Here is a 17754-nt window from a genome sequence, read left to right on the forward strand (position 1 = left end):
ATTACTCTGTCATTATAATGAATGTTTTGTGAGTCCTATTTAGAAATGAATTCATTCTTCAGATGTATGAGGTCATGCCTGTGTCAGGCACTTGGTAAGCTTTTGTCTTCAGTCATACTATAGGCCAAGATGAAAATGAAATTATAAATTCATTTTCCATTGTCTGTTTTCTTTCTTTTTCTTTTTTCTTTCTTTTTTTTTTTTTAACAGAGACAGTCAGAGATAGGGACAGACAGACAGGAACAGAGAGAGATGAGAAGCATCAATTCATCAGTTTTTCGTTGTGACACCGTAGTTGTTCATTGATTGATTTCTCATATGTGCCTTGACTGCGGGCCTTTAGCAGACCAAGTAACCTCTTGCTCGAGCCAGCGACCTTGGGTCCAAGCTGGTGAGTTTTTGCTTAAACCAGATGAGCCCGCACCAAGCTAGCGACCTCGGGGTCTCGAACCTGGGTCTTCCACATCACAGTCCGACGCTCTGTCCACTGTGCCACTGCCTAGTCAGGCTGTTTTCATAAAATTTTTATAAAATAAACCCAAGAGTAAAACTTGTTAGAGAAAGAAAACTAGAAATGCATTTGGTTTATGAAGTGACTTGTTTCCATATAAAAGGTAGTTTTTATGTATTTACATTAGCTTATAAATCTGATTTAACTTTTAAGAAAACATCGTATAAACGAAGAAAGCTTTTCATACTTTTTTCAGATGCTTCAGATGTAGAGAAGATCCAATAATGAATACTTTGGACTAACTTGAACTACAAATTTTCTGCTATGAGCCAGTGATGCTTAACTCATTTATTTATAACATGACAGACAAATAGACACAATAAGAACCTTCAGGGAATGATTAGAATTTTAGGATTTAATTGCTGGGAAGAGCTCCCCCAGGGAGCTAGTCCATCTCCTTCACTGGGAAGCTCAGTTTTAGTGAAGTTGTACTCAACAGCGCAAGTTAGGGTTCCCTTTCCCACGGCCATTTCTTCTCAGACTAAACTTTAAAAACTGCCAATGAAGGGCTTCCCCTCTGCCACGCTCTTTCCCCTTTCCCACCCCCCCAGTATGGCGTTAGTAATCTCTCAAATAATTACTTTGTAGGCCATTTGAAGACCAGTCTGCGGGCACAGCTGGGGTTGATCCCATCAACGGCAGCTCTGCACACCACCAGGAAGGAGCCGTGAATGGTGCAGGACAGAAGAACTCCAAAGATTCTACAGGGAAAAAGAGAGAAGACCCTAAACCAGGCCCCAAGAAGCCCAAAGAGAAAGTAGACGCTCTGTCTCAGTTTGATCTGAACAATTATGCAAGTATGTCTTAGGTTCCATTTATTTACTTATTTGCCTGTTTGTTTGTTGCACTGAATTGGGTGCTATAAATAAAGAAATTAAAGCCTGACCAGGCAGTGGCACAGTGGATGGAGCATCAGCCTGGGATGCTAAGGACCCAGGTTTGAAACCCCGAGGTCACAGGCTTGAGCATGGAATCATGGACATGACCCCATGGTTTGCTGGCTTGACAAGGGGTCACTGGCTCAGCTGGAGGATGCCGCCGCCCCCCCCACCCCCCGCATTTAAGGCACATATGAGAAAGCAATCAATGAACAACTAAGGTGCCGCAATGAATTGATGCTTCTCATCTCTCTCCTCCCTTCTTATCTGTCCCTATCTGTCACTCCCCTCACAAAAAAAAAAAAAAGTTAGAACCTACCAGGTAAGGATAGAAGCTGGTTGTGAGTCAGATACAACTTGAAATAAAATAACATCTGTGTACATGTGCAGCATCACAAATGAAAGAAATGTTAAACTTCACTGAGCAATGACCTTGATAAAATTATCTAAGACATGGTGAATAAAGAATAAATCATGGGATGAGAGGCAGTGTTGCTATGGATACCTTCAAAAGTCATGGAGTGATAGGATATCAAAAGCAATGGATGACATAAGCATAAGAAAATATTTGATAAGGACATTAAGGAATGTCCATGAGTAGACAATGTTCACATTGATAAGCTGTTTATCTTTCATTTAGATGAGACTTACACTGGAAATACTGAGTAAAGAGTAAAATGGAACGATTTGCTAAGCTACCATTAGTAGTAACGGGAAACCTAGGTTAGGTACAGTACTGTACCCCTTAACTATTTTAATTTTTTAAGTATTGTTTAATGTATCTAGATTTCTTTCTTTTTTTTTTTTTTTTTTAATTAAATGGGAGGGGAGGTGGCAGAGACACAGACTTCTGCATGTGCCCCCGACCGACCAGGATCTACCTGGCAAGCCCTCTGTGGGGCAGTGCTCTGCCCATCTGAGGCATTGCTTCATTGCTTAGCAACTGAGCTTCTTTCGTGCCTGAGGCAAGGCCACAGAGCCATCTTCAGTGCTCCAGGGCAACTTTGCTCCAACCATTTGAGCCTTGGCTACTAGAGGGAGGGGAAGAAAGAGAGAGAGAAAAGGCAGGTCCGGGCAGGGAAAGGGGGGAGGGAAGGGGAGGGGGAGGGGTAGAGAAGCAGATGGTTGCTTCTCCTGTATGCCCTGACCAGGAATAGAACCCAAGACTTCCATACTCCGGACTGACGCTCTGCTGCTGAGCCAACCGGCTAAGGCCTATATATAGATTTCTTATACTAACTAGGATATATGATAACTTGAACAAGATATCCAGAATAATTGTTGGTTGGACAATGAATGGGGTCATTCAGGTGCTAGGTCATGATGTGTGCACATCCATGTCACTTGTTTTTAACAATCACACATTATGGATAATGGTCTACATGAAATAAAGGCACTAAGAGTCATAATATTAGGTTGGCTAGTCACAACCTAGCAAACCAGCCTCTCAGAGTTTATCCTTTGAAAAAGAGAAACGGTAGCAATACATACCTCTTATAATGGGCAGATAATTTGCCTGACCAGAGGTTGAGGTTGCGCAGCGGGTAGAGCATTGACTTGGGACACTGAGGTTTTAGGTTCCAAGTCCTGAGGCCCCCAGCTTGAGCATGGGATTGCAAACTTGAGTGGGGGGTCATCAATATGGACCCAAGGTCGGCTTGAGTCCAAGGTTGCTGCCTTGAGCAAGGGATCACTGGCTCGGTTTGAGCCCCCCAGTCAAGGCACATATGAGAAGCAATCAATGAACAACTAAAGTGACACAACTACAAGTTATTTATCTTTTCTATTTTAAAAAAAGGAAATATTTTAAATCTTTTTCCATTCCCTTAGGTGTTGTTATAATTGATGACCATCCTGAAGTAACAGTAGTTGAAGACCCACAGTCAAATTTGAATGATGATGGTTTTACTGAAGTGGTATCCAAAAAGCAACAAAAACGTCTACAGGATGAGGAACGCCGGAAGAAGGAAGAACAGATCATACAGGTTTAGTGTTTCAATTGATGCTAGTTAGATTTTTGACCAAAACATAGTAGCAATGATAAAGATTTCTGTCTGCCTACTAAAGTGTGGAGAATGTCTTGATTCTCACAACTTGAAACTGTCTTTTAAATCACTGTTTGGCTTAGTGTAGACCATCTTTAACAACATACTTTATGTTCCAGTACCAGTCATTTTGTTTGCCTCATCCTACTCCCTGTCAGTGTTTATTTTAAATTATCTTGGAAATCTAATGAACACAATTCTCATGATTTAATAATTTGCAGATTCTTGACTTAGTTTATATTATAATCTAAATTAGTCCATTAAACACAGCATGAGTAAGTTCCTCCATTTAAATCAACCCAAATAACCCAAATAAATGGTGACACGGGATAGAAATAAGTAAAACACATGAATCGTGGTGCTAAAGAGCCTGAATAGACGAGTAGACTTAAAAACAGGAACCTGGAAATCCTGTGTGAACTAATAATGACTTAAACTGAATAGAGCCTTTGGGACCAGATTCAGAAGTCATTTATTTCTTATTATTAACCTTTGGGATGGTAGAAACAGGAGTGCATACATTGTCCATAGTGAACGCTTCTATGGCAGGAGTGAGTGAATTGGATAAGTGGTTTGATCAGACCAGATCAGATTTTGCTGCCAGATGAATTTACTGCAGACTTGCTTAAATTTTTGGATTTCAGAATTTTGGACGATTGATTGTGGCCCATATATCAAGAATGTAAAAAATATAGATTTGTCTTTTTTTTCCTGATTGCATCTTGGCTTCTCATAATTTAAAATCTCATTAGCACCTTGACATTTCTGCTCTGTGAAATGCCTATTTTAAAAAGTAAAGAGTGAAATAAATTAGCAGTAGGTAGCTTTGTTAGCAATCATATTTATGAACGGTTACTTTTAGTTGTATTATTGACAAAAGTGATCTCTGCCAATCTTTTAAGGTCTGGAATAAAAAGAATGCCAATGAAAAAGGAAGAAGTCAGACTTCTAAGCTTCCTCCAAGATTTGCCAAAAAGCAGACTACAGGGACCCAGCAAGCACAGTCTCCTGTTCCAGCCCCAGGTCCAGGTCCTGGTCCTGGTCCTGGTCCTGGTCCAGGTCTGGCCCCGGCCTCGGCTGCAGGTCCTGTTCTGGCCTCGCCCTCCTCCTCCGCTCCTGTTCTGGCCGTGGCCACAGCTCCAGCCACAACCACAGCTGCAGCCCCCATCCTTGCCTCGGCTTCCATTCCGCTCCCACCTCCGGTCTCGGCCTCCAGCGCGGCCCCCACCATGGGCCCAGCTCCCTCTTCCATCCCAGCTCCCACCCCAATCCTTTCCTCGGCATCAGCTGCAGCCTCCATCTCCGTCCCTGTCCCCATCCTCGCCTCTGCCTCAGTTCCCATTCTGGCTTCGGCCCTGCCACCGACTTCAGCCCCAGCCCCAGCCAGCCCGGCCCCTGCAGCCCCCACCAGTGCGGCCCCAGTGGCCTCCACAAGTGCAGCCCCACTCCCCGCCCTAGCCTCGGCCCCACTCCCCGCCCCGGCCCTCGTCACGATCACAATCCCGGGCTCAGGCCCCACTGCCCCAGCCCAGACCCAGGGACAGACTCACAAACCAGTGCAGAGTCCCCTGCAGACGACAACACAATCTGCAAAACAGCCACCACCTTCAATTAGATTACCTTCAGCTCAGACACCTAATGGCACAGATTATGTAGCCGCAGGAAAACCCATCCAGACCTCGCAGTCACATGGTCCTCTTACAACGGAATTGTGGGATAACAAGGGGGCCCCACCAGCTGTGCTAAATGACATCTCTAAGAAATGTAAGTGCACAACAGAAATGAGGGCTGGGAAAATTGTGTGGGATGGCAGGGGTTTTTTTTTTTCAATTTTATTATATATTCAGTATGCTTTTTTAACTGTCGTCTTTTTCTTAGTAGGAGGCACTTATTCTTTTCTGAACTTCCTTTCCTAAAACCTTTGGTTCTAAAGCAAGTAATACTTTTGTTTTTTGTGGAGTTTTTTTGTATTTTTCCAAACTGAGAAGCGAGGAGGCAGAGAGACTCCTGCATGCACCTGACCGGGATCCACCTGGCATGCCCACCAGGGGGCGATGCTTTGCTGCAACTGGAGCCATTTTAGCGCCTGAGGCAGAGGCCATGGAGCCATCCTTAGTGCCCGGGCCAACTTTGCTCCAATGGAGCCTTGGCTGTGGGAGGGGAAGAGAGAGACAGAGAGGAAGGAGAGGGGGAAGGGTAGAGAAGCAGATGGGCGCTTCTCGAGAACTGTGTGCCCTGGCCGGGAATTGAACCTGGGACTTCCACACACCAAGCTGATGTTCTAGCTCTGAGCCACCCGGCCAGAGCCTGTAATACTTTTAATACCCATATTTTATGTGTTGATAAAAGCAATACACAGTGTTCGGGGGCTAATACATATTTTGGAATGTGAGAATCTCGGTGTGGTCTGAAAAGTAATTATAATATTTTTGTGGGTTTTTTTGTGGCTTGGGGTTTTTTTGTTTGTTTTTGTTGCTTTGTTTTTTTGGTCTGCCATTAAAACAGGATTAAATAGGTTGTATTATTAGCCTGTTAATTTAACTGTTCACTTTCCTGTGGCTTCTTTTCTTCAGTAGGGCCCATTAGTCCACCGCAGCCACCTTCAGTCAGTGCCTGGAATAAGCCTCTGACGTCATTTGGATCAACTACTCCATCAGAGGTAAGAATAGAGTTGCTAATTCTTGGTTAGCTGGGGCAATTTCCTTCAGAGTTTCTCAGACTTCGGTGTGTATCAGAAGCCCTTGTGCCCAGAGTGTCTGAGTCACTAGCCTGCCTGAGGTCATTTCTAACAAGCTTGCTGACATTGTTAATGCCACTGGATGCTTGCATTTATAAGCTGCTTGTCATGTTTAGACATAGTAAGATTAACATCTTTATTTTAAGAGAGAGCAACACACAGGGACAGATAGGCAGTAAGGGAGAGAGATGAGAAGCATCAACTTGTAGCTGTGTCAGTTTAGTTGTTCATTGCTTGCTTTCTCATATGTGCCTTGACTCGGAGGCTCCAGTTGAGCCAGTGACCCCTTGCTCAAGCCAGCACCCTTTGGGCTCAACTAGCAACCAGGGGGTCATGTGTATGATCCCATGCTCAAGCCAGTGACCTCGGGTTTCAAACCTGGTGCCTCAGCATCCCAGGTCAACACTCTGTCCACTACACCATCACCTGATCAGACAAGATTAACAATTTTGTAATTCTAGTCTCAAGAAAAGTCCCTAACCTGCTGTGTTCCAGCAGTGCAGCCTTTTTATTCGGGACCTATCTGCCGGAAACAGTTTCGCTGTGACCTCCTGAGGCCTTTCTGTAGACACTATGAAGTGGCTTAACTGTATTTTAATTTTTGCATATCCCTTGTCTGACTTTTCCATTTCTCTGTTTACTATAATGCAGGTTCTAGGAGTTATATTGCTTGTGTCTGTCTGGATCAGCACCTAACTCACAGAAGGTGCTACATTTAATGAGTATTTTATTTTATTTTCATAGCACACTTAAGACATAGACAGCACTGGTATTGATATTTTCTTTCCCTCTTTCTTTCATTCATTCATTCATCTGTTTGCTTCTTGCTAGTTGATATTATTCTGTTTGTTGCATTTGCATTTAGTGATAAAATAACTTAAGGCTGTAATTGGCCCATGATCACACTCATGACACATAAAGCCAGGACTTAAAAATTTATTCATATCCTAGATTTTATCAGTTGTTTTTCTAATACATACACATCATTGTGGTTAAGGGAAAGTTCTCTTAAAACATAATGAGCCTGACCAAGCAGTGGCGCAGTGGATAGAGCATCGGACCGGGATGCGGAGGACCCAGGTTCGAGACCTCGAGCTCACCAGCTTGGACCCAAGGTCACTGGCTTGAGCAAGGGGTTACTTGGTCTGCTGAAGGCCCACAGTCAAAGGCACATATGAGAAAGCAATCAATGAACAACTAAGGTGTCGCATCGAAAAACTAATGATTGATGCTTCTCATCTCTCTCTGTTCCGGTCTATCTGTCCCTCTCTCTGTCTCTGTAAAAAACAAAACAAAACACCATAACGAGACCTGGCTTGGCAGTTGGCTCAGTGGTAGAGTGTTGGCCCGGCATGTAGAAGTCCCGGGTTCGATTCTTAAAGCACACAGGAGAAGCACCCATCTGCTTCTCCACCCCTCCCTCTTCTCTCTCTCCCCATCCCCTTTCCATATCCATGGTTGGATTGCTCAAGTGAGTTGGCCTCGGGCGCTGAGGATGGCTCCATGGCCTCCACCTCAAGCGCAGAAACAAAAATGGCTCTTGTTGCAACCGAGCAATCACCCCAGATGGGCAGACCATTGCCCCTAGTGGGCTTGCCGGTTGGATTCAGTTCGGGCGCTTATAGGAGTCTGTCTCTCCGCCTCTCCTCCTCTCACCAAAATAAAATTAAGAAGGAAAAAAAAAAAGCACATAATGATACCTCCTTCTATTATACTTTAAAATGTGTGCTGCAGGCCTGACCTGTGGTGGTACAGTGGATAAAGCGTCGACCTGGAAATGCTGAGGTCGCTGGTTCAAAACCCTGGGCTTGCCTGGTCAAGGCACATATGGGAGTTGATGCTTCCAGCTCCTCCCCACCTCCTCTCTCTGTCTCTCTCTCCTCTCTCCCTCTTCCTTTCTCCTCTCTAAAATGAATAAATAAAATAAAATTAAAAATTAAAAAAAAATCCTCAAGGGTTGTAACAGTTACAACTCTGTTTAAAAAAAAAAAATGTGTGCTGCAGTGTAAATCATCCAAATCTGAACTTTGTTATAATAGCAAATTTTTAAATATTTTCTTACTAGGGACCAAAGAATGGTCAAGAAAGTGGAGTTGAAATTGGAATTGACACAATTCAGTTTGGTGCTCCAGCTTCAAACGGAAACGAAAATGAAATTGTTCCTGTGCTATCGGAAAAGATTAATGACAAAATACCCGAGCCCAAAGAGCAGCGGCAGAAGCAGCCCCGGGCGGGCCCCATCAAGGCGCAGAAGGTAAACACAACTGGTACTCCAGATGTGATTGTAGAAAAGCCACTGGCACACTTCTGAGAGCAAGTGCCAGTTCTGACTTGTTTTGTTTGCAGTGAATGCCTTTGATCATGATGCCTTTTTATTAACTTTGACTTTAGCTCCCAGATTTGAGTCCAGTTGAAAACAAAGAACATAAACCTGGTCCTATCGGAAAGGAACGGTCATTAAAAAATAGAAAAGTCAAAGATGCCCAGCAGGCAGAGCCAGAAGGACAGGAGAAACCAGGCCCTGCTGCAGGCAGAAGCGCAGACCCTGCGACCACCAAGGAAACCAAAGCAGCCCCGGAGATGTCCACCGAGATCGGGCCGATGATCTCTGTGTCCTCCGCAGAGTACGCCGCCAGCGTGAAGGTGAGCGTGCAGGTGCCCCATCGGCTGCTGCGGAGTATGTCTACAGCTCCCACCCTGCGCTTTTTTTGTTTTTATTTTTTGCTTGAGCCATGTAATTCTGTAGACTATATGTTATTATTTCTAAAGAAAAGGTTTTTTTCATGGTGTGCATATGTGATCTAAAGAAATTCCTTACAGTAAGTCATTTCTTTCTGTGAAAATACACTCTTCATTCTGGACCATTTAGTAGTTTAATGTAAAAAGCCTCTACAGTATTAAAATGCTTTTCGTTAGGTTTGCAGGCTTTGAAGGAGGTGCTCTACTTTTTCTTTTCTTAATGGAATTACATTGGAGCCTTGTTTTGCCTACTAGTGAGATCAATCAATTGATTGATTTTAGAGAGAGAGAAACATCAGTTTGTTGTTCCACTTATTTATACATTTATTGGTTGATTCTTATGTGTGCCCTGACCAGGGATCGAACCCTCAACCTTGCCATCTTGGGACAACACTCTACCAACTGAGCTACCTAGCCAGGGTGCCCGCTAGTGAGATTTTGAAGTCAAGAAATAAGGCAAACCTTAGTAACTCCAGTGTAGCCAGTTTTCTTCCAGGGTTGGGACAGATCACAGTTTGATTGGTTGAGCACCAGAGGAAGTAGTTCGACTTGCATTTTGGGACCACACTGAATGAAAGATGAATATAGATGGGTGGGTAAAGTAGGTTTACAGTTCATATGGAAAAAGATGTGTGGGTTACCATTTTTACAGTCGTTTTATTAAAAAAAAGAATGTCACAGTGGCACAAGAAACTGGCTTTTGCCCAACCTGCTATTTATAACTCATTAAGGCAAGTTCCACTGAGTAACTTACAAGGGCCTAGCACTTGGGGGAATAGCAAATTTTTACCTGCCATTCCGGGACACATACTTACTGAGAAGAAAGGTGATGAAATCTTTCATATTATTTGAGCTGATATGATTCAGTTCTACCATATTTAAAGACTTTCATGATGTTAAACAGTGCGTTTATCCTAAAACCTAATGAACTGTGACAGCTAAGATCTTGATGTTTATTTATCTACATTGTTTTATTGTGAAAAGAATAAAAAGATCAGTAGTTGAAAGTAACCTATAGGTTAGGAAAGATTGAGAACTATACAGAGTTCTTTCAGTATTCCACAGAAATTAAATATTTAATACTATTGACAACCCTCTAGTGATGTGCCTCTGTTTGTTTTGCAATGTATTTTTTTAAGTGTGCAGGACCCCAGCAATAGTGGCATTGTGGCATTTCAGTGGTGACTCTATGTTTTTTTTATTCCACTCTTGGTCTTTAAGATTTGAATGAGTTGAGTCTCAAGGTCAACTTTTCTCTCCTGCTTTCTTCCAGTACAACCTGAGGACTGTTAGACTGCCATTAGAAAGTGACATTAATTCAGCTTAAAACGTGTTCTTTTCTATTACTACTCCACAGGAGTCTGTAACAGACTACACTACACCTTCTTCTTCTCTGCCTAATTCTGTGGCTACTAATAATGCAAAGATGGAGGATACTTTGGTTAATAATGTAAGTAATCAACCTGAGATGTGGCAAGTTGGGATAGGAGCCTGGCTCTTCATATCCATGTCGAATAGAGACTGGATGACCAGTATTTACCTCCTCTCAGGGGAAGAGTTGATAGCAAGTCTGGGTTTAGAAGTGCTGTGATAGAATTATAACAAGCAAAAATAGCTAAAGCTGAGTTTCTGTTTTTTCCCTAAAAGTCATCTGATTTCCATTGAAGACCCAGCCTGTGGTGCTTAGGCTTGGTTTCATAAGTACTAACCCTATTAACCTGGTTCTGGCAAGAGCTTTTGTTCTTAGCTACCACCTTCTACAGATTCAGAATTTTATTTTGTTCTCAAATGAAACCCTTTTATAATGCCATGCAAGCTTATTTAATTAAAACAAAAAGGGTTACCAAAGATTTGGGTATTTCCTTTTTGAATTAAAAGAATTATATTGGACCTTAACATTCCTGTCATGAAGACGGAGCTATAATGTCTATGGGAGTACTTCAGCAACTCTTCAATGCTTTATTACAAGGTGATGGCAAGTCATGTGAATTTGGTTCTAGTTTCCCAGGGCAGTCATGTTATAATTAAAGGTTGTGTTAAACGTCATCACAGTCCATCATTTTGCCTAGGTCACTGACTGAAAAATTGAATGCCCCAAAAAGTTAGCTACCCTGCTGTGGCAGAATTGCATTTGAAGAGTTACATGTGGGGTACCGTAAATGGTGGACATTTGTCAGCTGTTCTCTTTTTTTTAAATGTCATCTATAATAAGCAAAGGCTTATTCAAAATATATCCTTTAGAGGTATATTTGAAGGCCTCTTACACAGGGCTTTGACTCAGCATTTTAAGAATAAAAAAATTTGAGTATGTCTCTGTTTTTTTCTATGCTTTCTGTTGTTTCCTGTAGCATCAAGTATACAGAATTCCTGAGAGTTATATGAATTAGGGACTATTGAGTTCCAAGTTTGTAGGCCGGCCGAAGGACTCCTACTGTGTTGCTGAGGAAAAGGGAGAGAAAGGAGTGAGTCACACAGTTCTCTTTGTGATAGCAGCACATTCAGGGAACTGATTAGCATGACTTGTCCAACTTTTAGATGTTGTAAAACTTCATTTTGTAAGGTTGAAATTTATTTAACTTCCTATAGGAAATAATAGAAAACTTGGGAATGACAAAATTTCCTAAGTGCTGATGTGTCACTATGTATAGTATCAAAAATTGAATCAGTAATATCTCAGTAAAGTTAATTGTACTTTAATTGTGGTGTCTGGTTTTGTTTTTTTTTCTTTTTCTAAATTTTTCTTAAGTGAGAAGTGGGGAGGCAGAGAGACAGACCCAGCAAGTTTCCTACCGGGCAATGTACTGCCCATCTGGGGTGTTGCTCTGTATCTGGGCAACTGAGCTATTTTAGTGTCTTAAGGCGGTGCCATGGAGCCGTCCTCAGTGTCCAGGGCCAACTTGCTCCAACCGACCCATGGCTATGGCGGAGGGAGAGAGAGGGGTGGAGAAAAAGATGATCACTCTGTGTGCCCTGATCAGGAGTTGACCCCAGGACATCCACACGCCAGGCCTCAGTTTTAAATAATATACAGAGTATTTCTTAAACATTACTTTTTCAAGAAAGTATGTAATGCTTTTGTGGCAGACTATCCTCTAAAAATATAATTTGTGAAGTATGAAAAAAGGAAGTAAAGGTCACTATTCTCGACCCCTTTAAAAGTCATTGAAAAGACTCATACAAGCTTTTTAATGGTTTCTGTGTAGTTTGTGAAGGTACACTGCATGGTGACATGTGCTCAGAGGCAGCTGAGGGGAAGAGACCCAGTCCATGTACCAGTGAATAGTCCACTTAGGATTTTCAGCACTGTATCCAGAGTATGTTTGAAAACAGGAAGATCAGGTTGGGTCAGGGAGCATTATAGGTGGTCATCAATTTGGAATGATTTTACAGTATTGCTTATTTTTGCCAAGTGCAGTGATGCTATTGAACTTACTTAAAAGCAATTTTCAAAATCTTAGGACCTTTTGAAATGTTTTTGGTTTCCTTCATTAGTTTGTTTGAGAATTCTATTTTATGCTAGGATTTCTCTTTTAGAAATTATACTTAAAAGAGGCTTATTTCTCTTACTGAATCTTAATATACTTTAGGATCTTAGTTGGTATTTATTGGTTAGGGTTACCTACTTTTACAGTTGATTTATATTTCTTGAAGGTATAAATGCAAGTGGTGGTTTTGATTAATGATAGTACAGCTAATCTCCATTAAGTAGTTCATGGTATTATAATCTCCATTAGAAGGTCCATAGTGTCACACTGTGCTTGTCTGACATCCCTGGTGTCTCAGTCATTGTGCCTCAACAACTGAGTGACCCACCAAGATCAGTTGTATAGCAGTAGTACATCACAGAGATGTCAAGATCCAGAGACTTAGAGGGGAAAAGAGATATGGGTGGTGAGTTCCTAGTATCTTCAAGTATCTAACAGTATTTGCCATAATAGTGTTATTACTATTACTGTAGCATGGCAGTTTGTGTAGTGTCATGGCAGAGGGCAGTATTCTGTACTTTTCTTCCCAACACTGCTTGTGTTCTTTAATCTAGTCGGAAAATTGACTATTTCAGGAAGGAAATTAATTTTAGATTCTTATATAATATTTATACTCACGGTAACTACTACTGATAGAAACTGGATGCCGTAAACAGTGGAGATTGTGTGAGGCGAGCGAGATAACCAGCACACTGTGGAAACAAGACAGGTGGAAGTTGTGATTAAAACTTCAGTACACAGTGTGTGGCCCAGGGACCAGCAGCAGCTGCCTCACCTAGGAACTTGTTTGAAATACAGTCTCAGGCCTTAGTCCAGCCCGACTGAGTCAGACCAGCATTTTAACATCCCCAGGGGGTTTGTACACATGTTAAAATATGAGAAGCACTGCCTTCACATGTGTACCTTATATGTGGGGGCAGGCTCTCAATTCATTCATAAAAAGGCAGATAATATTTCTCTTCAGAAATTTTATATAAGATGTTCAAAATTACCAGTTAATAGAAACACAATGTAACTGAGTAACCCAATATTCCTGTTGGCTGTGATGAAAAATAAAATGCCCTTAAGGGTATGGTAGCATTACCTTTAGTGTGGCTTTTGTGGTAGACCTAGTTAGTGAGATTGTGATGTGTGTTGCCTACCTTTCCAGGTTCCCCTGCCCAACACCCTTCCCCTCCCCAAGAGGGAGACTATACAGCAGAGCGCCAGCCTCACTGCAGTTCCTCCCACTACTTTCAGCCTCACCTTCAAGGTACGTACCACCTCCACCCTCCAGGCCTTTGATTATTGCATGCAAAGGGGCCCACCCAACAAGGTTCTCTTGGTCTTTTAACTGGTTTTGTGTGGCTAGCAACAATACCGAGCTGAGGAAACGGAGTGATGTCAAATTACACCTTAAGCTTTTACTAGCTTCTAATACCACTTAGCAGTGACTTGATATCCTCATATCTAAAGGAAGGCCGATTATGCTTGTGAATTTGGTCTTAAAATCACAGGAAAGCACTTACATTTTATGTTTATGCTAAGTTCCTCTAAGAGATATTAGTAATTTTTGGATATATTATTTGTGCACGAATAAAACAGTTAGCTTGGTGTGGTGCTTTCTTTTTATCTTAAGTACAGGTAATGATAAGGATGCTAATTTCTGTCTTCCCTATGAGTCATGTGAATTGAATGAAAGCAATGTAGTAGAATATTTTATGAAGAGGTGATTAATAATGCAAGTGATTTTGAATTGATTGTTGGATAATTTTTTAATAAGGGGGCAAAAGAGATATTACACATGTACTTTGTTATTTCGAGATATTTAGCCTTGTTTGTTTATCATCTGTTGTCTTTATAATTTTGAGCTGTTATTAATGCTTTGTTATAGTTGAGTTGTTTCCAAGTGTTTTGTTTTTTTTTTTAAATTTATTTCTTGATTGATTTTTGGAGAGAGGAGAGATAGAGAGAGATGGAAGAGAACAGGAAGCATCAGCTCACTGTAGTTGCTTCCTGTATGTGCCTTGACCAGGCAAGCCCAGGATTTTGAACTGGCGACCTTGGCATTCCAGGTCGATGCTGGATCCACTGTGCCACCATAGGTCAGGCATTTCCAAGTATTTTAAATGAGTTCACCTCAAGATCATTCAATGATTTAAAAAGTACAGACATGGAATTAAGGGTGTTTTTTTTTAAGGCGAGTGTTTGAACTTGATTGACAATGAACCTTTTTGACGGTCTCCAGGGAGGGGTAAACTGGGTCATTTTATGATGTGGCCAGTGTTCGCTTCCAGACTCCTTTTTGAGTCTTTGGCCTCCTGGTCACTTGATCCCTTGCCCCACAACTTCTCAGTAACTGTAAGCTGAGAGGGTAGCGTTTTGTAAGACCACCTCTGCCTGTGTCAGCGCCATCCTTACCTGGTTTTTCTTTCTTACTACCAGATCCTGCTCGGCCTTTGTTGTTGCTTTTCCACTTGAATGACTCTCAGTCTGTTTTTCATATTATATATTATGTTATCAGGACCACAGTCTGTCTGTTGTCACATAGATGCTAAATATATGTGACAGATATAATATCATTATTTTTTAGACCATTGTTAATTCTTCAGAAAACCTTTCATTCCGTGTTTTTAACAGTCCAAGAAGTAATAATATACACTTAGAATTTAAATGAATTTAAGTTAAATTTCATTAACTTAAAGCTTTCTCTAGTGTCTATTTTTACTTACTCTGACACCTCTGATTTTGAGTAACATATGGTATAGAGAAGTTCTATTACATGAATATTATTGACGGTATATTTACCGGTGGAGGAATGAATATAATTAAGTAATTGTACTTTTTGGTTTCCTTGAACCTTCCAAAATTAGAACCTAAATTGCTGCTTAAGAAATGTAACAAAACCAAATATATTTGGCCTATATAGTATGTAAGTTTGATTAGCTGTAATTTGTGGTTTCAACACAAAACTGGTATAAAAAGTGTGTTATACTGTATAAAATTGCTCTAACCCATAAAACATCAGATAGTATAAGCAAATTGCATTGTGTAACTTCCTAAGTTGTTATTTAGCACCCCCTATAAAAGAAAACTTCTGTTGTAAAATTAAACACATGTGAAACCAAGGTAAATGTGTGGAAGAGAATCCAGCAAACATACGTGTCCTGTATTTTGAGTTTATGGAGATGACATTGGTCTGTAAGGAAAGGTCAGGTCAGGCATGTTCTGTGTGTTTGCATGCTGATGCTCTGTTTCATTGCAGATGGAATCTGCACGGAAGGCCTGGGAGAATTCCCCCAACGTGAGGGACAAGGGGTCGCCAGTTACTTCCACAGCCCCTCCCATCGCCAGCGGGGTCAGCAGCAGTGCTAGTGGGCCGAGCAGTGCGACTTACAACTCCTTCTCCAGTGCGTCCATCCCACAGATTCCCGTGGCCTCAGTTACCCCCACGACGTCCCTGTCAGGTAGAAGTCTGGGCCTCTCCTTTGGGTGTCTTCAGTTAGTGCACACGTCTCAGGGTCACTGTTCACTGTCCCCCAAGAAAGGTTTATAAAAGACATCAGATTGTGCATGAGGTGACTTCTTGCCATTTCTACCACTCCCTCATTGTGCTCCCTCATAGCTTTAGTTTAGCAAATACTTGCTGCTGGCTTTCTATTGGTGAAAAATTTTTTATCATGTTCCTCTTAAGTTTTTCTATAAAGTTTACCTTGTGATTAAAAAAAAAAAAATCATATACAGCTAATTAAATCAACTCAGAAATAACAGACCCACACAGCTTTTAAATGTTTGTAGTCTGTATCTAATTTGAAGGCAGAATTGTCCTAAATGTATTTTTTGGGTTGCCATATATTCTGGTGCAGTTAGGGATAGTGGATTTCCAGTCCCTATCCCTAGGTTTTTTTGTTTTGTTTTGTTTTTACAGAGACAGAGTCAGAGAGAGGAATAGATAGGGACAGACAGACAGGAATGGAGAGAGATGAGAAGCATCAATCATCAATTTTTCGTTGCAACTCCTTAGTTGTTCATTGATTGCTTTCTCATATGTGCCTTGACCGTGGGCCTTCAGCAGACCGAATAACGCTTTGCTTGAGCCAGCGACCTAGGGCTCAAGCTGGCAACCCTGTGGTCTCGAACCTGGGTCTTCCACATCCCAGTCCGATGCTCTATCCACTGTGCCACCACCTGGTCAGGCCAGTCCCTGTTTTTTGAGTAGATGGTACCCACTGTTCTTTGTGGGGATATTGTCTGTTGGTTTTGTCAGCACCCCAGGTTGGAAGTTAAAAGGTTGATTGTCTAACTTTTCCACTGGTGTGCAGTCCCATCTTTGGGGGGCCTTACAGTTCTGAAAGAACCACAGGGGCTGTTTCTAAAATGCTTGACTCTAGGGAAATGCATGCTTTTACCATATGTGTATCTGTTTTTCTTTTACTGGAAACAGAAGTTTTGTTTCAAGCTTCTCAGTATTCGCTACGGTTTCTAAAGCAGTGAGAATGTCTTTTCCAATAGTTAAAAAATATACCCAGCAAAGAATTGACCTTTCCTGACTGGTTCTTATTCACAGATGGCAGTACTGCTTCTTCAGTAGTCTGGCATTCACTCCTACTTTTAAGTACCAAAACACTGATTTTGGGTTATACTACAGTTATTTTCTAGAATCAGAATAATATACATTGTTATTTATTAAGACAAACCCAGGGATTCAAATCAAAGAGTATTTTGACTACATCACTTCTGTGCAAGTGTTCTTACCACCTACGTGCATGGCATCCTCATTCTGCTCCCGGGCTCTCGCTGGGCCCCCTCTGCTGGGGGGGTCTGTAGGAGGAAGCAGAAACAAGGGGACGATAGCGCTTCTTAGTTCTGTCTTTGGAACCAGGTCTATAGTTTCTCCACGATCCCTCAACTAGGACAAATTTTTTCTTTTTCTTTTTTTTTTAACAGAGTCAGAGAGAAGGGGGATAGATAGGGACAGACAGACAGGAACGGAAAGAGATGAGAAGCATCAATCATCAGTTTTTCGTTGTGGCACTTTAGTTCATTGATTGCTTTCTCATATGTGCCTTGATCGTGGGGCTACAGCAGACTGAGTAACCAACCCCTTGCTCAAGCAGTGACCTTGGGTCCAAGCTGGTCAGCTTTGCTCAAACCAGATGAGCCCGCCGTGCTCAAGCTGGCGTCCTCGGGGTCTTGAACCTGGGTCCTCCGCATCCCAGTCCGATGCTCTATCTACTACACCACCGCCTGGTCAGGCAGATAAGTTTTTTCATGAGGGGCTTGTAATCCTACTGTTAGAGACTCTAGTGGGAAAGCAGAAGTACCTTGACCAGGGTCCTCCCTTAGCTAGACCATTATTAGATGTCTGAAGAGAAATGAT

General features: G+C 41.8%; 1 protein-coding gene across 15 annotated transcripts in view; it reads left to right on the forward strand.

Moving 5' to 3' along the window:
• The window catches only part of PRRC2C (proline rich coiled-coil 2C), a 90750-nt gene that overhangs the window by 59867 nt on the left and 13129 nt on the right, over nt 1-17754 (forward strand). For 12 of the 15 annotated variants that reach the window (XM_066371492.1, XM_066371497.1, XM_066371495.1 and 9 more), the window contains exons 17-25: nt 1100-1308; nt 3220-3374; nt 4337-5198; nt 6008-6093; nt 8237-8425; nt 8563-8814; nt 10268-10360; nt 13546-13647; nt 15640-15841. In XM_066371492.1, the coding sequence (XP_066227589.1) occupies nt 1100-1308; nt 3220-3374; nt 4337-5198; nt 6008-6093; nt 8237-8425; nt 8563-8814; nt 10268-10360; nt 13546-13647; nt 15640-15841 (2150 nt within the window). The remainder of the gene's footprint in view (nt 1-1099; nt 1309-3219; nt 3375-4336; nt 5199-6007; nt 6094-8236; nt 8426-8562; nt 8815-10267; nt 10361-13545; nt 13648-15639; nt 15842-17754) is intronic. The other 3 variants (XM_066371493.1, XM_066371499.1, XM_066371501.1) reach the window with 3 other exon arrangements.

Source organism: Saccopteryx leptura, chromosome 2, assembly GCF_036850995.1.
Source record: "Saccopteryx leptura isolate mSacLep1 chromosome 2, mSacLep1_pri_phased_curated, whole genome shotgun sequence".
NCBI classification, from domain to species: domain Eukaryota; kingdom Metazoa; phylum Chordata; class Mammalia; order Chiroptera; family Emballonuridae; genus Saccopteryx; species Saccopteryx leptura.